The sequence below is a fragment of the Misgurnus anguillicaudatus genome, chromosome 21, assembly GCF_027580225.2.
Source record: "Misgurnus anguillicaudatus chromosome 21, ASM2758022v2, whole genome shotgun sequence".
In the NCBI taxonomy this organism is placed as follows: Eukaryota; Metazoa; Chordata; class Actinopteri; order Cypriniformes; family Cobitidae; genus Misgurnus; species Misgurnus anguillicaudatus.
Genome location: NC_073357.2, coordinates 60,870,616 through 60,897,158, shown reverse-complemented (window position 1 = coordinate 60,897,158; position 26,543 = coordinate 60,870,616). Strand labels below are relative to the sequence as shown.

At 42.4% G+C, this 26,543-nt stretch overlaps 1 protein-coding gene across 1 annotated transcript in view; it reads right to left on the bottom strand.

Annotated features, from left to right (window-relative positions):
• LOC141353112 (macrophage mannose receptor 1-like) overlaps window positions 1-26,543 on the bottom strand; it is a 67,102-nt gene that overhangs the window by 18,340 nt on the left and 22,219 nt on the right. Inside the window, exons 9-23 of the mRNA XM_073859583.1 lie at window positions 25,888-25,889; window positions 23,077-23,181; window positions 21,506-21,621; window positions 21,280-21,428; window positions 20,985-21,181; window positions 20,732-20,850; window positions 9,556-9,637; window positions 9,319-9,460; window positions 9,111-9,149; window positions 7,788-7,948; window positions 2,717-2,784; window positions 2,478-2,578; window positions 2,221-2,360; window positions 1,918-2,023; window positions 872-1,032 (exon numbers count right to left, since the gene is read on the bottom strand). Of these exons, the coding sequence (XP_073715684.1) occupies window positions 872-1,032; window positions 1,918-2,023; window positions 2,221-2,360; window positions 2,478-2,578; window positions 2,717-2,784; window positions 7,788-7,948; window positions 9,111-9,149; window positions 9,319-9,460; window positions 9,556-9,637; window positions 20,732-20,850; window positions 20,985-21,181; window positions 21,280-21,428; window positions 21,506-21,621; window positions 23,077-23,181; window positions 25,888-25,889 (1,688 nt within the window). The remainder of the gene's footprint in view (window positions 1-871; window positions 1,033-1,917; window positions 2,024-2,220; window positions 2,361-2,477; window positions 2,579-2,716; window positions 2,785-7,787; window positions 7,949-9,110; window positions 9,150-9,318; window positions 9,461-9,555; window positions 9,638-20,731; window positions 20,851-20,984; window positions 21,182-21,279; window positions 21,429-21,505; window positions 21,622-23,076; window positions 23,182-25,887; window positions 25,890-26,543) is intronic.

The following is a 26,543-nucleotide window of genomic DNA, read 5'->3' as shown; positions in this document are numbered from 1 at the left end:
TTATTAAAACATAAAAAACTCTACCGTGATATCGTTATCATGATATAAAATGAATCCTATCGTGATAGGAGATTTTGGTCATATCGCCCACCCCTAATTTACACAACAACATTTGTTTTTTCACATACAGAAAACAGTACTGTCAAAAACAATCTCAATTTTCTCAGATCTGTGACTATAAATGCTATATTATTCCAGGCCAGTAGTTAGCGATGTCACGTGATGTTTGAACAAGTACCCATGACGTCACCATTTTCATTGTATTGTTTACACATCGACCATAACAGTATCGTTTAAACCCTGTTTCAAACATTTACATTTTCAGGTCCTCAGAACACTGATGTTATGTATGGAAAACAATTTCCGCCACATAAGAAAAAAAATCACGCTCCGGTAAAGCATAATGATAATAAAAAATTCAAAATTATGACTAACATTTTTGATTTTAATGTTATAATCATGCCTTTTCATAATTTCATATTTTTTTCTTATGTGGCGGAAATGTACTTCCATAGGATGTAATGTGTCATAAGGAGAAAACCTTACAGAAAACAAATTTTTGTGCTATCAAGTTCAAATTCAAAAAATAGACCTATTAGACTGTTTAAGACCATTGAGTATCAGAAATAGTTGCTGCAAACTATGTGGCCGTGTCATAGCTTAATAGGTTTTAAGACCACCGCACATACTGAAGATGCCAGCAAACAAGACAAAAAGACTTTAGGATGCAACAAGTTGATAAAATGAAAAACTTGATCATTTTAATAACAATAATTATATGAGCACTTTTTGCATTCAGAGAAGCTGAATAAAGAAGCTTTGACGTGCTACATTATTCTCTGCACTTGGTAGTAACATCATGCACACTTGCCTCTCTTTCACTGAAGTGTCTTTCCCAAGGATAACTTTTGAGCCAGTTAGTATATTTGACACCTTTGCCATCAGTCCACACAAAGCGCATCTCCATGTTGATGTCATTTAAACCGATCCACACATCATCAGTAGATCTGAGCATCAGAGTTGTAAGAAATGCTGAAAACACACAAAAAAAGAAAATTTCTAATGCTTACATTTATCTAATTTTTTCATTTCGATTAATCCATAGGTCTGAAGAACGAGTACTCGATTAACTGGGGGCGGGGCAATCAAAGGGGCAGAGCATACACGTCATGGTGAAAATTAAAATATTTTTATTAAAAACACTGAAATAAAACTTACTTTTGAGAAAACTTTGACAAAATAATGAAAACGTACTAGATTATTAATTAAATGTTTTTAACAGAAACCTCTAACAGGAAAAGCTGTGTAATGAAGTGAAACAGTGCGCTTTTAAACATGTCCAGTCAAAGCACAAGCTTCATAACATTAAGCAGCTTGAAGTCTTTTGCTATAATTTTAGCGATTAGCTGTGTTGTGTCGTCCTCTTACCTGTTCTCAGTCAAGATGTAATGCTTGTATGGCTCTCTGGTATCTCTTGACATTTGATGTTTAAATGAGAGATGATAAACCATTGAACTTTTGACGGCGCTGTACATTTTGCACCTGACTGTCTGTATTTCCGAAAATCACGGCATCCTTTTAAACCATAGTGCCTCAGTGATGTGAGGTGTGGCCGGCTTCACAGGATCGATGAGATCGTCGGGTTGCCGCGTGGCCGGTGCGCAGAATTATCTGTTTGTTTTTGAATCATGCATGGTAATCTTATGTCATACGCCGGTCTGCGTAGCTCAACACGACGTCAAACACGCATCTTCAGACCCAGTCTTTACTACCACAGGCCTTGTAATGCTAACCAGAGATCCATATGCCACCATAACCACGATAAATAAATAAACCCACATGATCATCATTTTCGAGATCGATCATCGATGCCACGTTCGAGTACTCGTGCCCATTCCTAACAGCATTAGTACTCACATTGCTCTGTGTGACTCCGAATGGACACCAGAGTGCCTCCATGTGAAATGCAGTGATCTCGTGCTTTATGCCACTTCATCTTCATCTTATCGAAAATCTTGTAACACTATTTGGAAACACAAACAATCAGAATTAAAGCAAGGAAAAGAAATGGCAGAGAAATTTGATGTGTTCGCCAAATTATGAGATGAAGGATTTCATTGTTGTTGGAAGAAGAAAATACTGAATAACTCAGTGTGTTTTTCACAGTTTTATTAGTCCAGATTCTCTGTTTTGGTGTTTTTGGACAGTAATGGTTCTTACTTTTCCTTTGAACAGAGTCCATTCAGGAGGGCAGCCGCCCGGTGCTACAGTGGTTGGAGACATGGTGGTGTTGACAAAATCAGCACTTCTTTTACAGATCGATGGTAACGAATAACCACAATTAACATCATTCCAGAATCCTACAGAAACATATACATGTTATCTATCACATAATGTGTACATAAACTATTTCATAGTTAACATTAAATAAAAATAAACAAGATTAAGTTTATTTGTTGCTGATGAGAAGTTCTTACCCGTGTTCTTGTCAATGGTCACACAGTTCTCATCATTGTTGGCGAAATTTGGTTGATTTGGATTCCATGCAGTGTACACAACAGGTGAACCGTCCACCCAACTACAGATTTACAAAATACAGCACCAATGTAGTTTTATTGAACTTATTACCACCATACTCAATGAAAGGTTGTTACAGTGTATTGTTTGCTTATTCGGTCCTAGTTTATCATCCTGCGTCCTGGTCCTTCATACTCACTTAAATGATTTGTCAAAATCTACAGTCATCCCAATATAGTAGTCATTTTCATATCCTTCACCCTTTATCTGTAAAATACATCAGATAATACATCTCAGATGTCTATGTGGAAAACACTTTATAATCACATCTTTAGATACTGTTTCAATCTCTGCAGCTGCTTCAAAGACATGAAGATGCACAGAGGTGTAAAGTACTTGAGTAATTTTACTTGATTACTGTACTTAAGTATTATTTTTTGGGGGATTTTTACTTTACTTGAGTACAGTTAAAAATCAACACTTTTACTTAACTACATTAAGAGAAAAAAACTTTTTACTCCTTATAATTTTATTTACAGTCAAAAAGTACTTATTTTTTAGAGATCACTTCATTTTATTTTCCCTTGTTCTTACCAAACCAATTGAATTGCGCTGATGGCCAGTTTAATTTAAATGTTATTTATTCTGCAGCCGTTGGACCAGTGGCGAAGCTACGGGTGGGCCTGGGCGGGCCCACCCACTTTGAGTTGTGGCCCACCCAATCAGAAGGCCATTTTCCAGACAAATGTGTAAATAATTTAACAAAAAAAAATAATAGTACTACGAATAGACGTCTTATCACACTATAATTTCAGATATGTAATAAAATTATAAATATAATTAAAATATAAAATTTAAGTGCAAGTTTGCATGTTCGGGCAGTTTCGCAGTTTTCTTTTGCCCTATAGGTGCACACGCTTGTCAACATGAAACGTTGAATATGATTCGTCAGTCATTGTTCCGCCTAAGCGCGATTGAACTGAATTTGAAAATAGCGAGTCGCAAATCATTGAGTATAACAGCCTTTCCACGATGACATCTGCTGTTGTCTGTTTTTGGAGACAGAGACTTTTTCATCCCTCATGGAAATGTTGGATTACTGAGGACATCTTTTCAAACGTCAACAAAATTAAATGAGCACTTATTACTTTGACAATGACTTCATCCTGTGTTGAAAGACTGTTCTTCACCACATATTGTATAAAACATATTACGCTCATCGATGATAAATGCTCATCTGAGAAATGTATTTCTGCTTTTCTTTGCGCGAAAAACTGATTCCGTTACTAATTCAGTTTATATTGAGTTCTGTGTTTTCAAGTGGATTAATAATTTGGTGGGGCACTGCCCATAGACTGTATAAAACAGGCACAGCCCCACCTGCCCATATACTGTAGACAAGCTATTGTTGGTTATTTATAGGTTGTTTTATAATTTTCCCCTTGAAACATTGTGCTGCCTGCATGGCATCAAGGTAACTTGACTTAGGTAGTGTCACAGGTCGGAGCGGACCCGAGATAGCAAAAAGGGTCACGCCCCTTCCTAGTTTCCACCTCGAGGAGGTTCCCAAGACCACCCCAATGACCAGACAGACAAGTATACTATAATTAAAACACAACTTTATTAAATATTTAAAAAGGTAGGGGAAAAAGGGGAAATGGCAGTTAAAAGCAGCTTCTTCTTCTGGTCTCCAGGAAGGACAAATTAGTGCTGGGTTGGATATTTCTTCGGTACCTGTTACTGTCAATGGTCTGAGATGTTTGTTTCTTCTCTCGCCCCTTAAGGTCACTGGCGTACTCCTCGGGCCTCCTCCCGGCCAGAACTAAAAGCAGACGTGGGACGTGCAACACGGGTGAGAACTTCACACAGAGGTAGGTATTTTACCAGCTGGAACTTGGCATTCCTCTTCGGGCCGTACTGGGGACAAAGGTAGGTTAAGTCCGCAGGTAAGGTAATCCAGACAGAGGTAAGGGGTTGCATAAACTGAGGCTTGCCGTTCCTCTTCAAAGCATGCTGGGGGACAGAGGTAAGTTACACCACACAGGTAAGGTATTTCAAACAGAGGTAAGAGGCTTAATACACTGGGACTTTACATTCCTCTTCAAAGCGTGCTGGAGGACAGAGGTAAGTTACACCACACAGGTAAGGTATCTCAGACAGAGGTAAGGGGTTTAATACACGGGGACTCCACGTTCCTCTTCAAAGCGTGTTGGGGGACAGAGGTAAGTTACACCACACAGGTAAGGTATTTCAAACAGAGGTAAGAGGTTTAATACACGGGGACTTTACGTTCCTCTTCAAAGCGTGCTGGGGGACAGAGGTAAGTTCCACCACACAGGTAAGGTATTTCAAACAGAGGTAAGAGGTTTAATACCCTGGGACTTTACGTTCCTCTTCAAAGCGTGCTGGAGGGCAGAGGTAAGTTACACCACACAGGTAGGGTATCTCAAACAGAGGTAAGAGGTTCAATACACTGGGACTCCACGTTCCTCTTCAAAGCGTGCTGGGGGACAGAGGTAAGTTACACCACACAGGTAAGGTATTTCAAACAGAGGTAAGAGGTTTAATATACTGGGACTTTACGTTCCTCTTCAAAGCGTGCTGGAGGACAGAGGTAAGTTACACCACACAAGTAAGGTATCTCAGACAGAGGTAAGGGGTTTTATGGTCGTCTCACCCAACACGTTTCCCGGGGGGGCAGTGGATTTTCAGGGCGCCAGCTGCACACAAGGAATGCCGGGTACGATGCGTACGGGCCTGAACGCTTCCCTAGTTCCCCCCTCCTCTCTGGTACTGGGGGTACTGGACTGGGGCGAACTCTTGAAGAGGCTCCGTATGAAAATGGTGGATGTGCATGCAACTGCACTAAATAATGACCCACTTTATGGGTTACCTCTCCTTTCACTGGGATGACCACAACGCGCTGGTAACCTCCCACGGATACGTCTGGACTGAGGGCGGCACCTATTTTTACCAACACAGCACACACTGCAAGTCTTAGTGCACACACCCACAAAGTAAAGTTCAGACTCACCCACAGCAATCTTCGCACATTTACGTGACTAAAAAAGGTGCCCAGCTTGGCCAGGGCCCCTGGGAGGGGATTCGTTGGATGCTATCTCTCACGCTAGAAAGGAGGGGGTTGTAATAGTGGCCGTGGGACCTCTTCGCCGTGTCGTCTGCGCCCCGCTCAGCTCGCCCACCCTGTACTCGTCCGGTGGGGCCGGTCGCTCGTTCGAGAAAACTCCCAACCCTAGTTTAGACACACAGACTGGCAGCAAACATACTCCATATGACAATAGTAGAGGTACTCACGTGAAGTCGGGGTTAACTCCAGAAAGAGATCTCCCGCTCGCCTTCAATGCTAGCTCCCGGCTCGCCTACGTTTTCCTTCCCGTAGGTCCGTTACAAAATAGCACACTCACAACCCGCTTTGGGTACACTTTGTTACACCACACTTGCAAAGCTGTATGCTGTACTCACGTGTCCAGATCCCCACAATGCTCCGTAGCTCTCTTACAGTTGACTTGATCCTGTCATGTAGTTACAATAGGTAAACTTCACCCAGTCACCTCTCCTCTACTTTCTTCTGGTTTCACCGTTGACGGCTTCCGCTTTCTTCCCTAAGGGAACAGTGTACAGCACACAGACAGACCTGCACAGCGGCGATCAAAATGCACCAAAAAGCACCCTGTTTGAGTTTTCAAAGGTCTTTTTATACTCTACTTTCCCTCTTCATTGGCCTATCAGCAATCGCTGCATTAATCGCTCACACCTGTGCATAATATGGCCTGATTTCGCCCTCGGGGAAACCCCGGAAATTCCGGTGCTTGGAATCAGTCGTCCGGGCGGAACCATCGTCGGGCGGAACCCATCTTCCATACTTTTGGTTCCGCCCTCACAAATCGTCACCTGGTGACAGTAGCGTGCACACCAGAGCTTTTAAACGCAGCTGAAAACGCCTGGAGGACGCCGAATGCCAGTTGTTTTTTCAGCCAAGCGCTTTGGTTTCTGTGATACTTGAGCTGTGAGCCGGCTGGTTGTTGTGATATTTGTCCCGCCCTTCGTCCACTGTGATTGAACGGCCGTGTGAGAACTTACATTGACGAGCTGAGCTTTTCCCCCAAAGTTGAATATTTTTCGACCACAGCGCAAAAAAACGGACAGCTGCTGGCTGTTTTGAAAAAAGCTGCGCTTCCATTGGGAAAAAAACATACGCTGGCCACGGGCGGAAACACTTTGTTGTGCACGCCCCCAGTTTATGTAGATTCTATGCTTTGCCCACCCTGTTTTATAAAGGCCCATCCACTTGAACATTTCTGGCTTCGCCACTGCTTTGGACCACACTAAGGAATTAGCCAACAGTTCATCTTAAGGTTTTTTTGCTTCTTTGAAAACGACAACACATGAAGTGTGACACGTTCCCTGCAATTTGCAGCCTCTTTATCAAGACTACGACCTTGTTCACACTGTCAGTCCGAATCTGATTTTGGTGCATATCCAATTTGACAGAGTCACTGTCCATATTGTGTATCGCAACTGTTCAAATCCGCTTTGTGCGTTCGCATTGAAAAAGATACGCATGTGTGTTAATTTGTCAAAGTTGAGGTTAGAACAGAGTAAATTATTGAAACAGGAATATTTATTAAATATATGGGAATATATATATTTATATTTTATTAAGTTCTTTGATAAGGTTAAATTACGTAGGCCTATGTGGCAATGTAACTTCTGCAACATAACTTGCACAACGTAACTTGATATCCCCAAACCTTTGGCGTCACAGAAGCGCCAAGTTGCTCCCGCTGCCAGCCACAACAACAAAACAAACAGAGAAATCAAAGATGATAGACGATCTGCGGGAGAAAGTAAGGTAGAGATTTGTGAATAGATAATACCAACGCTGCTTTGTAGATGTTGAAAAGTTTTATCATTATCCTATCTCTATATTAATATGACCATGCTGGTTTCTATGGTTAATTCGCATATGTTGTTGCCAGTTTACAGGGCGATGTAATCTAATGGCTGTTTCCAAACACTTTTAGGCTGAAAAAAGCCCCTTTTATTTACATTACAAATGCCTAGTGTGTCTATTTTAATGGTCGCGGGTGCGGGGCGGTGCGGGTTGTAAAATAGAAACAGTGGTGGGTTGGGGCAGGCCAAACCTTAAAACCTCAAAACCTTAAAACACGAGTGTTACAACCATATAAAGAAAATTTAGATTCATGTAAAGTGTACAACTGAAAAGCATTGTCAGTATTTTATTTTACCCGTTTAAATAACATCTTCCTCTCAGCTTCACCAGTAATGACAACAAGATCAGCATGATTCTTCTTACAGAAGGCACGAGCATCTTCCATAGGGTGCCGCTCAAGATTAATGAAATACTGACTGCCATTGTAATAAATCCAGCCTACAGGTGTCTTGTATGCTACAATGAAAGGAAAAAAGACAAACATCTTCATTTATGTGATCTATAGCTGAAAAACATTTCTGAAACATCTGTTTAACATACATCATGTGAAATTGTAATTTATGTAACGCTTATTAGAGATGGGCACGAGTATTGTGAACTCGGACGTGGCATCGATGATCGATCACGAAAACGATGATCGTGTGGGTTTATTTATTTATTTTTGTGGTTATGGTGGCATTTGGTTGTCTGGTTAGTGTTATTTTTCTAGGTTGATAGAAGCACTGGGGACCCAATTATAGCACTTAAACATGGTAAAAGTCCCCGCCAGCATTTAAAAAAAAGTTTCCAGCCAGTGGCAGCATTTTTGATGATTTTCACAAAAGTTTAATGCCTTCCAGAAAATGTTCTTCTTTAAATCTATAAAAATACAATATATCAAATGAAAGAACAGCGTACAAAAGCCTCAGTTGTCTTTGAGTCGTGAATGATTCTGATCAATCAGAGTGTTCGGCATAGCTGTGATATCGCCACGGGAGGAGGAGTTAACTCGCAGATCAGGAAGGGAGACGCAGTGCATGTGAGAAGAATTCAGCAGCTGTATTTATTTAGTTAAGTGTTGCTTCAAAGACGAATTAGAGTTATAGTTACAGTGTGCGTACATATGCAAAACCACACATATGTATACCCAAACAGTCTTCAGAAAATAAGACATCAACCAAACCCGTTGAGTGCTTCTCTTCAATTAAGACATCATCTCATTTAGCTCTGGCAGACTGCCTACTGTGTTTGACACCCCTCAAATTTAACATTACAACGAACCCCTCCATTTCATATGGTCCTTCGAGAAGGATATGATGAATCACAATAAAGAGATGACATCCCGTTCCTAGCCAGATTATCCTGTTGTCTGACCTAGATGACAAATGAGAGTCCCTGCATGTCTAGCAGACTATCAAGTTCATGAATCAGGCTTTGTGGAGAGAGCACCATCAGTCAGGAATCTGAATGAAGCTGGAATGGAAGCAGCTTTATGCCCGGAAATGTATCACAATCATCTTCTCCAAAGGATCCTCCCTCATATTCAAATGATTTAGTTTTCCGAGATGTATGGCCAGAGCCATTCAGAGATTAAACAGATAAATGCTGTTGAATAACACATACATGAGTGAATCTTTACCTTGAATGACTGATGCCAGAGGGGATTTTAGAGTTACACCTGTTATAAGAACAAAGTCTTTTTAAGGCATTAAAATTATAAAACAAACATACACCAGCTTAAAATTTTCATTGACATTGTTGTCATCTAATGCAAAGACATTCAAACATCCCAACATTTGTGTTACAGTAATACTGAATACTGTACATATGTGCATAAATCTGTGTACCTATAGGAATCTGACAGATCCAGTCATTATATTCCTCACAATCTTGATCATTCCACTTGTATTCACGAGAGTCACATTCTACACAGTGTTCCTCATTATTATGGTTGTTTGGTTCACCGGAGGCCCAGTTCTCATAATCGGACTAAACAGAAACAAGATACAAAATCTAAAATAATTAGAAGGAAAAGCCTCGATGAATCAACACAAATAGACAGACGGTGATGAGAAATCACTCACAGGAGTTTGATCTGACCACACAAAACCAGAATTCCTGTCCAATGAATTGAAGCCGATCCACATCTGCTCTGACTTTGCATACCTTGAGCATAAAGATGAGAGTGATTATTGTTTATAAGGCTGCATAACGATTAATCGCAACTAATCGTTTACAGCAGTGTTCCCCAAATCTTACCCTGGAGGGCCGGAGCACTGCAGAGTTTAGCTCCAACCCTGATCAAACACACCTGAGCAAGCTAATCAAGGTCTTCATGATCACTAGAAAATCACAGGTGGCTAAGTTTGATTAGGGTTGAACCTAAACTCTGCAGTGCTCTGGCCCTCCAGGGTAAGATTTGGGGAACACTGGTTTACAGAATATACATTTTTGTTTTCATCATATAGGCCAGGGTTCCCCAAACTTACCCTAGAGGGCTGGAGCACTACATAGTTTAGCTCCAACCCTGATCAAACACACCTGAGCAAGCTAATCAAGGTCTTCACTAGAAGTTTGATTAGGGTTGGACCTAAACTCTGTAGTGCTCTGGCCCTCTGGGATAAGATTTGGGGAACCCTGATATAGGCTATGTGTGTGTACTGTGTATAATAATAATGTATATATAAATACACATACATGCATGTATACATTTAAGAAATATTTACATGTATATATACATTGTTACGTGTGGTGAAGTAAAAGGAGATGGCGAGGGTTCTCAAAACGGACAGTTCAGGTGGCCACGGAGGTGCGGGCGGTTCAGGTGGCCACAGAGGTGCGGACGGTTCAGGATGACCACAGAGGTGCGGGCGGTTCAGGTGGCCACGGAGGTGCGGGTGGATCAGGTGCCCACGCAGGTGTGGGCGGTTCTGGTGGCCACGGAGGTGCGGCCGTGGACAGTTCAAGTGGCCATGGGCCACTGACGTGCGGGCAGTTCAGGTGGCCAAGGAGATGCGGACAGTTCAAGTGGCCACAGAGGTGCGGGCAGTTCAGCTTGGCACGGTGGTGTGGATGGTTCGGGTGGCCATGGAGGTGCGGACATATCAGGGTTCAGCTGGCCACTGAAGTGCGGGCGGTTCAGGTGGCCAAGGAGGTGCGGACGGTTCAAGTGACCACGGAGGTGCGGGCGGTTCAGGTGACCACGGAGGTGCGGGCGGTTCAGGTGACCACGGAGGTGCGGGCGGATCATGGGTCCAACGAAGGTGCAGGCGGTTCAGGTGCCCACGGAGGTGCGGGCGGTTCAGGTGCCCACGGAGGTGCGGGTGGTTCAGGTGCCCACGGAGGTGCGGGCGGTTCAGGTGGCAACGGAGGTGTAGGCATTTCAGGTGGCCACGGAGGTGCGGGCGGTTCAGATGGCCACGGAGGTGCGGGTGGTTCAGGTGCCCATGGAGGTGCGGCGGGTTAAAGTGGCCACGGAGGTACGGGCAGTTGAAGGACCACTGAAGTGCGGGCAGTTCAGGTGGCCACGGAGGTGCGAGCGGTTGAGGTGGCTAAGGAGGTGCGGACAGTTCAAGGGGCCACAGAGGTGCAGGTGGGCACGGTGGTGCAGAAAGTTCAGGTGGCCACGGAGGTGGGGAAATATATTAGGGTTCAGCTGGCCACTGAGGTGTGGGCAGTTCAGGTGGCCAAGAAGGTGCAGACAGTTCAGGTGGCCACTGAGGTGCAGGCAGTTCGGGTGCCCACGGAGATGCAGGTGGTTCAGGTGCCCACGGAGGTGCGGGCAGTTGAGGGACCACTGAAGTGCGGGCAGTTCAGGTGGCCAGGAAGGTGCGGGCATGTATTTATTTATACATAATTATTATACATAGTACACATACACATATATGATGTAACAAGAGCTTTTATTTTGCAAACGATTAGTTGTGATTAACCTTCTGGGGTCTAAGGGGTTTTTAGGGCCCTAGGGAAGTTTTGACATGCATTGACATCTGGGCTTTTTTCAGTTACTTAAAAACATATAAATGGCAAAAGTCTCATAACACTGAGTTCAGCACAAACTGGGCTACAATATTGTATGATCAACATGTATGTACATGTTTGTATTTTTGAGAGAAAAATGTTTATGCGTGGTTTTTGAAAAAGCTAAATTTTTAAGTCACTAGCCGTGTTTGCACTATCGGGCTTCAAGCGGGCGTGCCAGTGCCTGCCGAGGCCTGTCGCGTTTGCATTGTCACTTCCAGGGCATGATCCTGCTTCACTGGTGCTTCGTTGGTGCTTAAGGCCCGGCTTTTCTGGCCCGCCGAAATCGTTGGGCCAGAGCGGGCTTCTCGGGGCTAGGGGAGTGGTAAAGGTCTAAGGCGGAGTTTATCTGAGTCTCTGGCAAGATGCGCATCCATCTGTCTGCAGATTTAAAACTTGAAATATAACCGGGATCACCAGTAATTGACTGTTTCACGGAAGATGCCTGCTATGTTTGTACTTCGGACTGAAGAAAATGATCTGCATATGTAAAAAAAACAAACACGTGTTACAACACCGAACTCGCCATGCTAAGGATCCGGCGCACACCGCTACCGGTTCGGGAGAAGTTTATAAAGTTTCGGGCACAGAACAAAGTGTTTAAAGTGCAACAGTGCTGAGAAATTAAAGATGTGTGTCGAATCATCATTTCATCGTCCATCACTCCATGTATTAAAGCGATCGAGTCACGATGGTATCTACAGTCGGTGAGTTAACATGCTACATAACGTTTGCATACAAAACACTTAAAATAAAAATACAAATGCTACATTACGTTTGCATACAAAACACTTAAAATACAAATAACTATTGCAGAAGTGTCTTACATGGGTGTTTATTGTGTTTTTTGTGTTATATTGTCATCTCTGTTGAATTTTTTAGTCAGCCCTTAGAAAAAGTAACCATGGTTTCATTATAGTCATAGCCATGCTTTCTGGTATTTTGGAGATTAATTAAACTCTTATATGAATGTAGCAAACTTTATATGTCGGTATACTGTATGTGTATTTACAAACCCTTTATACAAAACGTCACATGTGCTGCTTTCTTTTGTGTCCGTTTTACAGAAAAATGCCAACGTAAAGCTTTCAGTTTGTCATCCAGGAGTTTTTATTTTGTATATGAGAGATGATACAGCAACAGATGAAAGAGCAGGAGATGAAACGAAGATGATGATGATGAGACGACAGGAGCCATGGATGTTGAAATCAGTCCGGAGGAGATGTCTTTAAATACACTGTTTGTTCACTGATATAAACTTCATATGTAAATAAAGTACCGCGCTATTACTACGGCTGCTTGTCAGTTTATTGAAAATGATTGCTTAATAATCACATCTGAAACACAGAAATGGTAAGATGCCACAAAATGGTAAATATAACCATCATTAACTTAACCACTGTAACATAGCTTTTTAAATACATGTGTATATTCAGAGTTGATTCTTAACGAGTACATTTTCTAATGATTTCTCAAACGTTTTGATTTTTGAGATGAAAGTAAAGTGATTTTCAGTTCTATTCAGCTATTCGAGGCAGTTCTTTATAGACAAAAGTATTTATTGATTGACACATTATTGAAATAGCTATACGACAGTTACCTTGTGTTTCATGTGATGCTCAACTATTAACGTTTTCATGATTAAAGATATCACACCTCTTATAATGTGTAAGTATGTTTACATCGCCATAGAACTATAATTACAAACGTAACGTTACATAATTAGACACGTGCATATTTTAAAATAAGATTATTTTACATAAATGTAAAACTAGGACTCGTTATATTCTTTAAAATATTGTGTATATAGTATAATGGCACATTAGGTAGATGAACGCTTTATTTGTAATTACCACTTCATAAAGTTTACTATTGCTTATTGATCTGATATTGTCTCGTTGTGAGATCGCTCGTGTGCAGCCAACATAAACTTCCAAGAGTAACACCGCGGATGAAGCAAACATCTCTATCTTCTCATCTTCGCTTTCACCGTGCAAACAGCCGCCTCAGTTATTTTTCATTATGTGTGTTGTATGATGATGCGATCTAACTCCCGTCTCCTGTCAGATTGAAGTGACTTCCTCACGGTAAAACAGGCGGAGTTGTGTGACGTTACATCCAGGTAGGCGTATTAAGGGCGGGGTTTTCTGAACCGCTGCGGCGCTATTGGCTTGACAATGCAAACGCGTCGTGATTTTGGCTACACAGCTGGAGGTCTGAGGCTATTGGCTCCGTGAGGCCCGTTTGAAGCCCTGCCTCGCACAGGCCCGATAGTGCAAAAGCGGCTACTGATACAAGTCCACAAAACTCATTCTAAACATTCCCAAGACTTTCCAAAACAGGATCTAGTAGTCTAGAGTTTTTTTCTTCAAAATTATGTGAAAATCATCTGGCCTTCTCATTCACATGAAAGAATATATTGATTTACAATTTCTAAAACACATTTGCTTGGGAAAGGCTGTGTGCGTGGAGGCGTGAAAGCTCCTGAATAATGAGTGATTGACAGCTGAGGAACACAACAGTCGCATAATGAGCCACATAATGAGCCTTGTAGGAATGTTCAACAGGAATGTAACTTTCTCTGTAGTAAAAGCATGATAAGGTTATATATATATATACAATGTGTGTATATATAGAAATATTTTCTATTAATTTCACAAGTATACCTTTAAAAAACATAGTAATCATAGTAAATGTAGGCTACTGTTACAATGATAAGGTTTACTTGGGAATTTATAACAAAAAAAATATATATAATGTGTGTATATATAGAAATAGAAATATTTTCTACTAATTTCACAAGTATACCTTTAAAAACCATAGTAATCATAGTAAAGGTACTGTTTGGCCATCGAAAATTTTAACACAGGGTTAGTATTTGGTTTGCCAGCGACAGGTTTACTTTTGTTCAGTAAACAACTCTAAAGAAGAACTGCCTATCGTTGTCTGGACTCTTATTTGTGTTTTAGTAATCATTATAGTAGAAACACAACAAGGGACAAGCGTGACAAACTTGTTTGTTTACACCCGCCGCCACCATTACTCGCTCACGTGTTGACAATGAAAGCAGTAATGCGAGTGATCCTGTGATTAATAAACTTGCTGTGCGGAGATATAACCTTAGACGCAAGAAAATAAGGATTGTACTGTTTGCAATTGCGTATTTTATAAGAATACCAAAAACCGCGTCGAGTTTCCTGACTCGTGTGTTTGTGTATGCGTTTTCCCTCGAGTGAAATGCTTGACGGAAGAACAAAGAAACACTCACGTCTGGAGATATTGACACACATACGCAACTAAAAAAGGATTGTATTGTTTGCCATCGCGTATTTTATGAGAATACCAAAAAACGTGTTGAGTTTCCTGACTTGTGTGTTTGTTTATGTGTGTTTCCCTCGCGTTAAATGTTTGACGGAAGAACAAAGAAACACTCGCGTCTGGAGATACTGACACACATATGCAAGTAAATAAGGATTTCGATGTCATGTTTTGGTGCATTCGGATGAAACAACAAGGAATGGAGAGACTGGGTTGTGGATTGCGTATCCATTGACTGCAGGACGCACAAGTTATGCATATGGATGTCTCTGCTCATTCACTTCAATGGCGCGGGGGTGTGGCGATCTCTTCTCATTATAGATAATCAGGTAACATTAGAGAGATGATCTCTCCTACTTCTCATACAGTTTACACCGAATGACAATATATGTTCCCTTTCGAGGAACTCGAGCTGCATCGCCACAGCAACGCCCCGGGGAACGCCCCGGCGCGACCAATCCGAAGCACGTGCAAAACACAAACAACGATGAGATAATTGTATACTGACCGTGATGCCGTGCGAACCAGGGGTATAAGAAGGCATCCCACACAAACCCACTCGCTTTTAGTGCCTCAGCAAGTGACTACGTGTATGTTTGCATAAATCTGAAGTATGTTCAAGAAGTTCAAGTATGTGTATCTCCCTGTCAGCGCGATATCACAGACCAGGATACACATGTATATGTTTCTTCGAGCGCAGCACGCACAGTTGGCTTTTGAGGATATTGGCTGTGTGCATTGTGATCATTCCCGTGCACGTGTTGCGCTCCAGCTTCGCGTTTAGAGAAGGTTATCTCAGGCTCGCGGATCCGGCCCCGCTTCTGTCGAGGCAGAGCGGTGACTGCACTCGTGCGTGCAGGGGGCGGTATCCCCGCCTACACCCGTGACATCTGTCTCTCACTCTCTAGGAAGCTTGGGCTCGCGGTTGCGATCCCGCTTTTCAGCGCCGGTTGTGCTCGTGGGAGTCGCCATATGATTTCGTGCAGGCGGCGATATCTCCGCCTGCACGTGAAGTCTCTCTCTCGCCGGATCGGGAAGGCGCCCTGCATGAGAGCCATATATTTTCAGCTGTCTGTCTCCGAAGGATCCTCTTCATAATCCGCCTACTGTTTAAGGCTAAACGTGCAGTTTCCACGTGAAGCCTCCTCTTTTTACAGTATGGAGGTATTATATATACATACGTTTTTTACACCTGTATGTGTAGACTATGTATGTGTATCTGCCTGTCACAGCCTGCATGAGCTGTTTGTCATTGTTCGATGAGTCAAACAGTGAATTTGTGTCTATGCTGTGTGTTGCTTGTACAGCTGTGCACAGCATTTATTCTCCTGATCGGCCGCTGGTGCGACGTAAGTCAGATAATGATTTTGTGTGTTACGATTCGAGACCCTCATCTGCTGAGGCGGGTGACGTCTTCGTTCTTGGCACTCACTTTCTTATTGAAGCAAAGCAGCTCACACCTCATACATGGTGCCTGCTTCCCTTCGGTGTGTAGTACGACAGGCAGCCGCCATTAACCTTCATCTGCATACAGCTGGCTCCAGTAGTGGAGCATGGCTACATTCTTGTGCAGGAGGCTGTAGAACCTCCACATGAGAAATGACAGCTTACAGCCTTTACTTTATTGTTCCAAAAGGAGGGGAATCGTTCAGTGATGCGGCTCAGTTCTATGCTGTTACTGAAACCGATTGTGATGCAATCAGATCCGAGGACTGAGTCCTTACATTAGAGCTTATGTCTCAATTCAACACGTGAGGGTTTTCCTGAGGGGAAACCCGTCTCGCATGATCAAAGTCACGCACCGTTGTTTGCGTGCTTTGGTAACAGGAAGAAAGCCATGGCTTCTGTCCCAAGGTCCTGTGTTGGGTGCGCGTTGTCGATGTGTGACGCTGACAACAGACGCATCCCTCACAGGTTGTTGCGATTATGGAAAGCCAAAAGGATCAAAAATCGCTGAAACTCATCATCGGCTATGGCACTGAAATTGCCTTGGAAATGATGATGGTATGGGTTGGAGTCCCATTTCCTTCTAGACCTGAGGAGCCATCATGTGTTTGTCTAGACAGGCATCACATTGGTTGTTTCTTAAAAACATCTTTAAGGAGGTCTGCAATCACAGTCACGCATTATTGCCTGCATGCTCTGGTGGTGTGGAGAAGACCTTGGTTTCCATCCTAAGGCCTGTTTTTGGGTGCGCGCTACTGGCGTGTGACGCCGACCAGACGCACTCCCCACAGGTTGGAGTACAGTATGGAAAGCTGAGAGGGCCAAAATCACTACATTATTGATTTTGGGATAATGGCATTGTGGTCTCTGGACAAACTGTGCTCGTTGACGACAGTTTAGATCCCAGGCCACTTGAATATGGCAAATGCCCTGTATGGCAACACCGATTGCTGGGGAGTTGAGACTCCAGCCAGATGTGGTGAATCACATTTGGAGAGGATCTGGACGCGCAGAGGTGGATCTGTTTGCGTCTCAGGACCGCACACACTGCCCAATGTGGCTTTCTTTTTTTCCCCAATCACTCTGCCACAGAAGTTCTGGAGGAAGCTTGCCAGAGATATGGCCTGTTGGTTTGGCCTCTGAGGGGGCCAGGCTCATAGGCTCAGGTCTCTCAACTGAGGTTGTAGAGACCATACTTTACTCCTGACAAACCCAGTTAACCGCCCTGTTTATGTGGTGCTGAGGTTTCTGTAGGAGCAATTCTCTGCTGGCTTAACTCCTTCCACTCTTAAGGTTTAGGTGGCAGCAGTCTCTGCCCACCATACTCCTTTGGAAGGATGTCATGCTCCCAACTGAGGTTGTGGAGACCATATGATTACTCCAGAGCTCCCTCAGGAGCTTAGGCACTACGTGGAGAAACTTCACCTCATGGTGTTCAGCTCACCTGACAGACCCAGTTAACTGCCCTGTTTATGTGGTGCTGAGGTTTCTGCAGGAGCAATTCTCTGCTGGCTTAATTCCTTCCACTCTTAAGGCTTAGGTGACAGCATTTTCTGCCTACCATACTCCTTTGGAAGTATGTCATGCTCCCAACTGAGGTTGTGGAGACCATATGGTTACTCCAGAGCTCCCTCAGGAGCTTAGGCACTACGTGGAGAAACTTCACCTCATGGTGTTCAGTTCGCCTGACAGACCCAGTCATCTGCCCTATTTATGTGGTACTGAGGTTTCTGCAGGAGCAATTGGCTTAATTCCTTCCCTTATTAAGGCTTAGGTGGCAGCGGTTTCTGCCTACCATATTCCTTCTGGAAGGACCTCATACCTCGTCTGGACAACCCCTCGAGAGAGCTTTATGCCCTTAAGTGGAGAATATTTCACCTATTGGTGTTTAACTCCCCTTACAAACCCAGTCAACTGCCCTGTTTATGTAGTACTGAGGTTTCTGCAGCAGCAATTCTCTGCTGGCTTAACTCCTTCCACCCTTAAGGTCTAGGTGGGAGCAGTCTCTGCTTACCATGCTCCTTTGGAAGGACCTCATGCTCCCGAATGAGGTTGTGGAAACCAGATGATAACTTCAGAGCTCCCTTAACGAGGAAGCTTATGCCCTTCAGTAGAGAAACTTCACCTTTTGGTGTTCAGCTCACCTGACAGACCCAGTCAACTGCCCCTTGACGTAGTACTGAGGTTTCTGCAGGAGCATATCTCTGCTGGGTTAACTCCTTCCACACTAAGGTTTAGGTGGTAGCAGTCTCTGCCTACCATACTCCTTTGGAAGAATGTCATTCTACCAACTGAGGTTGTGGAGACCATATCTTTACTCCACCTTTAAGATATAGGTGGCAGCAGTTTCTGCCTACCATACACTTCTGGACTCTCTGAGGGCACTCTACATACCAGGCCACCTGAATGTGGCAGATGCCCCTTCAAGACAACCGACATCTCCAGTGGGAGTGGAGACTACATCTAGATGTGGTGAACCACATCTGGAAAAGATTTGGACGCGCAGAGGTAGATCTGTTTGCATCCCAGGACACCACACTTTGCCCACTGTGGTTTCCATGGTACAGGCGTGGTCGAGGCTACGTCTGTATGCCCACCTCTGGTTGTGTTTATCCCTCCACGGGGAAACTTTATTCCCTTAAGTGGGAAATTTTCACCTCTTGGTGTTCAGCTCATATGACAGACCCAGTTTACTGCCCTGTCGACGTAGTTCTAAGATTTCTGCAGGAGCGTTTCTCTGATGAGTTTACTCCTTCCACCATTAAGGTTTAACGGCAGCAGTTTCGGTCTACTATACTCTTGTGGAAGGCTCGTCAGTGGGTAGACACCCATTAGTGGCTCGCTTTCTTCATGGGACTCGTAGGTTGCGACCTGTTAGTCGCTCCAGGGTGCGCACTTGGGACCTAGCGGTCGTGCTGGAAGGGCTCTCGTTGGCTCCGTTCAAGCCACTTGAGACTTCGCCAGATAGGTTTCTGGCCTTTCAGACTTCCTTCTGGCTATTACTTCTTTAAAGCAAGTGGGGGACCTTCAGGCCCTGTCAGTATCCCCTGCAGGTCTGAGTTTGCACCAGGGATGGCTAAGGCTTTTCTACACCCAAAGCCAGGTTTTGTTCCTAAGGTGCTGAACAATGTGCCGAGGCCCATTGTTCTGCAGGCCCTTTGTCCTCCCCCATTCAGGAGTGCGGACCAGGAAAAGCTGAATTTGGTGTGTCATGTGCGAGCACTGGATACATATGTTCACATGACTGCTCAGTGGAGGAGTCAGAGCAGTTATTTGTGTGCTTTGTTTCACCCAGAAAAGGTTTACCGGTGACCAAGAAGACTCTGAGCAGATGGATAGTAAATGCTATCTCACTGGCTTATGAACATCAGGGTATACTCTCACCCGTCGCTGTGAGTGCCCACTCTACTCGGGGTATGGCTGCCACTAAGGCCTTAGGGTCAGGCGCTTTACTCCAGGAACACATGTGATGCGGCCGGTTGGTCTTCGCCGCTCACCGTCGTTAGGTTTTATAACTTAGACCTAGACTCCTCTTTAGGGTCCCAGGTTCTTTTGCCTTGACTGTGTTCAGTTATACACGCTGCAGGCATTTGGTAGTATGGAAGCGTGGGCATCTCGTTCCACAAAGCGTTGCTATGGCGACACAGCTCGAGTTCCTCGAAAGGGAACGTCTCAGGTTACGTATGTAACCCTGATTCCCTGCGTCTCCATGCCATACTCTTTGCATCCCTGCAGGCACTTGCTTCGGCACTTGGTAGCGAGTGTGTTTGTGTGGGATGCCTTCTTATACCCCTGGTCCGCACGGCATCACTGTCAGTATACAATTATCTCATAATTGTTTATGTTTTACACGTGCTTCAGATTAGTCACGCCGAGGCGTTGCCCAAAGCGTTGCTATGGCGACGCAGCATCTCGTTCCCTTCTCAGGGAACCAGGGTTACATACGTTACCTGAGACGTTTTCGATCTCACTTACATCATTTAAAAGCTGACATTCCAAGCATTATGTAGACATTTATCTTTTGTTTATATGACATGTATTCGTGAAGTTACAGTTAATTTTTCTTTGAGAAAGGACTTCCCTGAGGGAGAGAGAACAAAACGCGCAACATGTTTATTTTCTTAATTTTGCGAAAAGCACAACATTCTGTTTTTATTGGGAGTGGACAGAAAAAAACTAGACACTTCAACATTTTAAATGATGTATAAATCATACCTGTATGTCAAAAATCAGCAGAGTTATCTAAGTCTCTTTGCGGAGTGATTGAAAAGTAAAGAGTTTGAGGCGCCCGCGCCACAGCCGACCCCAGAGTGTTAATCGTTATGCAGCCCTAATTATTTTGACAAGAAATGTGAAGCATAAGGGTTCAAAGTTAAATATTAAATTATTTTAAACATTGAACTTTGAAATTAGAATTTTGTGAATATTTTACCCTGTCATTTCAATTTAAAAACTTAAGCAGTTGTGAGGACTTACCATGGTAACTCATTAATTTCTTTTGCTGAATGAAAGCTCACTAAATCACCACCAACAGCTCGACAGAAGTCACGCGCTTCAAACCAAGTCTTCTTCTCAAACTTTGTCTTTCTATAGAGCTAAGAAATCCATATAAAAATGTTCAGAACAAAACTTAGCTGCATAGCTCAACATGAAGATCATAATAATGCTTCTGGTTCGAGCTGTTACAGATGCTCAGTGTTTCAGGAGAATTGTATGTCTTCACATTTACCCGAATACAATTGCCTGGATCTTTTTTAAACCATTTAAACGGGCAGCTGAGAGGTCGTGTGGTCGGAGGCTCTCGGGTTGTAGTGACTCCTTCTGCTATTTTCTTACAGATGTATTTCTGTTTAGTGTTGCAGGCCAATACATCCCATAATCCTGCTGAAGTTCCTGTTAACATTGCCACACAACCTCTGTGCTTATCTGAGTGTGAAAATATAAAGACGTGAGAAGTTAAACTCTTGTAGATTTGACTTTGATTGATGTCACACAGACGAACACAATGAAACTCATCCACATACCTGGCATGCCTACATTAAAGTGTGTAAACTTGACTTTATCACCATTGATCCACTGGAATTGCTCAGTCTGATGAGTATTAGACAAACCAATCCAGAAATATTTCTCAGGTCGAAGACCAACCAGACTGATGAGAAATGCGCTCTCATTTCTAATAGCAAAGATATGGCATTGTATTATTCATCTTACTGTAATTTAGTGAAGTATTACTAAATATCATCTACTCACCTGCTGGCAACATCAACCAGGTTAGCTGCAGTCTGCTTACACGTCAGTTTGGCATCATCAAAAGTTTTGGTTTCCATGGCAATGCTATAACAGTAATAGCCAAACCTAAACCAACCCTGTGAAAAGACATTCTCACTATCACCAAATGTTTCTTAAATAAAATATACATTTAAACAACACTTAAAGAGACACTCGACTTTTTTGTAAATATGCTCTTTTTTCAGCTCCTCTAGAGTTAAACATTTGATTTTTACAGTTTTGGAATCCATTCAGTCGATCTCCAGGTCTGGCGGTACCACTTTTAGTATACCTTAGCATAATCTATTAATCCATAGTATCATTGCATCTGCTGCCACCATGTTACAGCAGCAAAATCCTTGAATATTATGCCAGAATGAGAGTATAGTCCTAGCTATATCTGCCTAGAAAACTTTTAATTTTCCGTCGATCTTAGTACACAGTGTAACTACAGAAGGGTCAAATTTTAAATATGAAAAATATCAAAACTCTTTGATCATTTTTTAGCGCAATGCCAATGGTCTAAGCTGATTCAATGGATTTTGATAAGCTATGCTAAAAGTGGTACCTCCAGACCTTGAGATCAGCTGAAATAATTCCAAAATGGTAAAAACTCTAGGGGAGCTGAAAAATGAGCATATTTGTCCTTTAGTGTCCCTTTAATACACAACTTTCATGACCACATAGACAGAAAACACAAACTGTTAAAATATCTTGACAAATAAATTGAAGATACATTACAATTAATGCAAAAGCAACTAAACGCCATCTCCATGAAAAATGAGATAATGATGATAACCAACAATGCTCTCTCATGTATTATATGGTCTGTCAGGTATTTCAGATGAAAACCCAAGCGCGGACGATGAAGGGTTAAATTAAAGACTTTAATGACAAACACAAGACAAAACAATAACCCACGTGGGGGGCAAAACACATCAACAGGATATATATATATAAAGGCTACACAAACAAAGACCTAACACTAAACTTGACAAACAGCTTGACATATTAACTGGACTAGACACAACGATACAAAATGATCCTGCACAGAACAAAGGAAACAATGACATTAAATAAGGAAACCAAACAAGATAACAAGGAGGGAACAGGTGATGGGAATGAACTAATGATTAACAATAAGCAGGAGAGGGCGGGGACAAGAGACAAGACACCGGAGGCACATGACCCAATAATCAAGGCCATGAAACTCCAGATAGAGCATGGGACTGCCAGAACCCTGCCATCATGACATATATACAAAACAACACTCCTAGGCAGGATCCTGACATGGTCATCAAATACCTTAGCTTCAAATTCCGGCCTCATGCTTTTCAAAAATGTAGGTTTTTTTATTGAAAAATTGCTTAACCTAAAAATAAAAGCCTTATGAAATGCTTATTTACAAGAAAACATGCCAGAGGCACTTTAATTTACTATTATTTGGCTTTAACCCATTATTTTTCAGCATGTTTATTTTCTGACTTTTTGTCATTTTTTTTTAATTTTGTTTATTGAAGTATAATAAAGAGTATGAGGTGATGCAGACTCACAGCTGGACATCCAGGACTGATGACCTCTGGAGATCCTTCAGGTTTAGTGGAAGCTTTCTTCTTACAGATGTAACCATGAGCTCTTTCACACAGATGATCTGACCACTTTCCCTCCTATTACACACACACACACACACACACACACACACACACACACACACACACACACACACACATTCTGGTTTCCATGTTTTGTGGGGACATTCCATAGATGTAATGCATTTTATCCCGTACAAACTGTATATTCTATTCCCCTTACCTACCCCATTCCCTAACCCCAACCATCACAGAAACCCTTCTACTACTTCACATTTGTGACCCGTCACGGAAACCAGGGACACAAGTCGGCAGCACAAGTTTCGAGAAAATGAGAAACAAAGTTTTTTTTCCAAAATTTGTGGTTTTCGTTTTATTGCAGAATCTGTTAGTTGAGATCACGAAGAAGCCTCTCCATGTTTGAGATAGCCGTTTTAGTATATTTAAAAGCGTACATTTTGCGGTTAAAATAGGCTTGTTTTTCTGGAGATTCTAGCGTGCAGCGGGGGGCGTCATTGTCTGTGTATATTTACATACTGTATAAGCTTGTGTTTTTGCCTCCGCCCCCAAAGGGAACAGTGTGACTATTAAACAAGGATAGTTCGCCCAAAAATGAAAGTAAAGTAATTAATGACTCACCCTTATGTCGTTATAAACTCGGAAGACCTCCATTCATCTTCGGAACACAGTTTAAGATGTTTTATCGTTAGATTTAGTCCGATAGCTTTCTATCTCCTTCATTGAAAATCTATGTATGGTTTCCATGTCCAGAAAGGTAATAAAAACATCATCAAAGTAGTCCATATGACATCAGTGGGTCAGTTAGATTGTGTTGTAGCATCGGAAATACAGTTTGGTCCAAAAATAGCAGAATTATGACTTTATTCAGCATTGTCTTCTCTTCCGGCGCGAGCGTGAAGTCACGTGACTGTAGTGACGCGGCTGCCCTGTTCCTCAGACATGTTTGCTAAGTTGTTTTTTTTTTTCAAAATTGTAGCGTGCATCTCCCTAGACTGTAAAGCTCGGGCGCACAAAACAAAAGAAAAATAAAAGAAGCTGGGGCGGAACAAATAACAGTCAGCCGCGTCACTGACTTTATGCGGCGCCGCAGTCGGATGACGTCAAAGTACCGCGAGAGCTCTTCAAGAAATCTTGCGGAGTAGTTTAATTTCGTCTCGCTCTCGCGGTACTTTGACGTCATCTCTATGTCAGTTCTTGCAGCGCAGCATGAGTCCAAACACACAGAAGTTACATAGAGATCGTTGTATTCTTTATATAATTGGCTACATGCTTTGTATATCAATATTTTCCATGAAGTTATTGGCTGATGGAGGAACGATTGGTAACATCTCTAAAGGACGTCACGTTTTCGACGGCGCTGTTTGGATGATCTATGATACTACCTTCCTCCCCATTTTAAATACAAACTTTGAAGGCGGGTTCATGTGTTTAACGGAGTGTAATCTCATATACCCTTACATGTTACGATGTAAATAATCTTCAGATTGTATATTATATTGTATTACCAGACATTCATGCGAAATATGATGTAAACAATCTATATTTCACGGATATACGCATTTGTGGACAAAATGGTCATTTGATAATCTGAAACAGACTGGATTCGACTTGTGATCAACACAAAGGTAAAAAGTCATGTTTAGTTTTGCATGTTGTCATTTGGACTTCTGTCATAAAATTCTACATATGATGCTAGAACATGTATCTCAAAACGGCTTTACAGGGGGTATGGCTTAGCTAAATGAGATGTAAATGATCCCTATTGTCTCCCCCAGTTGGAAAGAAAAGTCCCTTTCGTCTCGATTTTCTCGGTTTGAGTATTTCTGAGTTCCTATATTCAAATGGCCACAACTTCTCCAGATCTTATCAGATTTCCATGTGTTACACATCGTTGGAAAGCTTAGAAACTGCACTTTCAGAATCTGTGAATAACTCAAAATGCCCAGATCCGACTTGTGTCCCTACTTTCCGTGACTGGTCACATTTTCAAGAAACATCATTCTGTTTGATTTAAAAGCTTGTTTCCTCATGGGGACATCAAAATGTCCCCGCAAGGTCACAAAAACACTGGCATTCCTATCTTTGTGGGGACAATTGGTCCTCACAACGTGATAATTACCAGGTACACACACACACACACACACACACACACACACACACACACACACACACACACACACACACACACACACACACACACAAAACAATAGTACCAAAATCAAATCACAGTGACAATTGTAATGCATCACTAATGTAGAATTATGACTAGCGATGAACACAATAAACTGCTGCCTAACTGATAGATAGAATTTTGATCTCTATGCTGGTGTTCAGTAGGGTGGTCACATGACAGTGTAGCAAATGTAGTACGTCCAGATTTCATTCATACTATTACACACATTAAAACTATTTTGAGCTTGTTATGTGTTTACTAGGGATGTAACGGTATCAAAAATTCACGGTACGGTAGTATTTCGGTATGATGCCCACGGTACGATAATTATTGAAACATTTGCAGGAAGAAAAAAAAACAAATGAAGACTTGGAAAAACTGCCATAAGTGTTTATTAAACAAGACTGAACATTACAATGTACAAAGTGTAGTGAAGTGTTTACAATTTTCATAAAAAGGACAAAAAAATTAAGTTTCAGTTTAGTTTGTCGACTCCCAATCAGTCAGGTTTTAAGAATTGAGTGACTCCCTCAATTGATCTAGTTTTTATTATTATTAAAATTAATGCTAATGCTTGGTACTTCTATGAAAGCAACGGTTGTGATTGTAGAATCAAGAAAAGATGATGGGTTTTAAGATGGGTCAATTCCTGAAAACAAAAACAACCCAGTAAAAAATGAAAATTGCTTACTTATTGTAGCTGGACCTAGAGCTGAGGTCAGTTCACTTAATACAGGGGCGCGTTTCCCAATCGGAAGTCTGCTGCAGCCTCTATGGGTCGCATTTGTAGGCTGCATACGTAATGAAGACCGTCTTATTTCAAAATATTAACATTTTTCAAGTTGACTATTATTCTTATTTAATCGTATATTATTGTAACACGCTTATGACTTGCGAATGTAATACTCAGTTAACTTAAAAACACCAGGCGTTTAATGATGGATGCAGCCTTCATACGCGACCTAAGGAGGCTGCAACCTTCTAATTGTGAAACGGCATACACACTCTGCTCATTCACGGATTTACTCACTCGTTTTTTGAATGTCCATCACATTTTGTCCTTTCTTGTTTCTTGTCACAGCGAACGCGAACTTTTTCGACACATCAGATTTAAAATTCGCGTTTCTTTTGCTTCCGCCATTGCCGCTCCACTTGTAGAGAGGCGTCAGAGTAGCACGCATGGGATTATGGGAATTGTAGTTCCAGCGTCCCTCCACTCGCTTTACTTGGCCGGAAA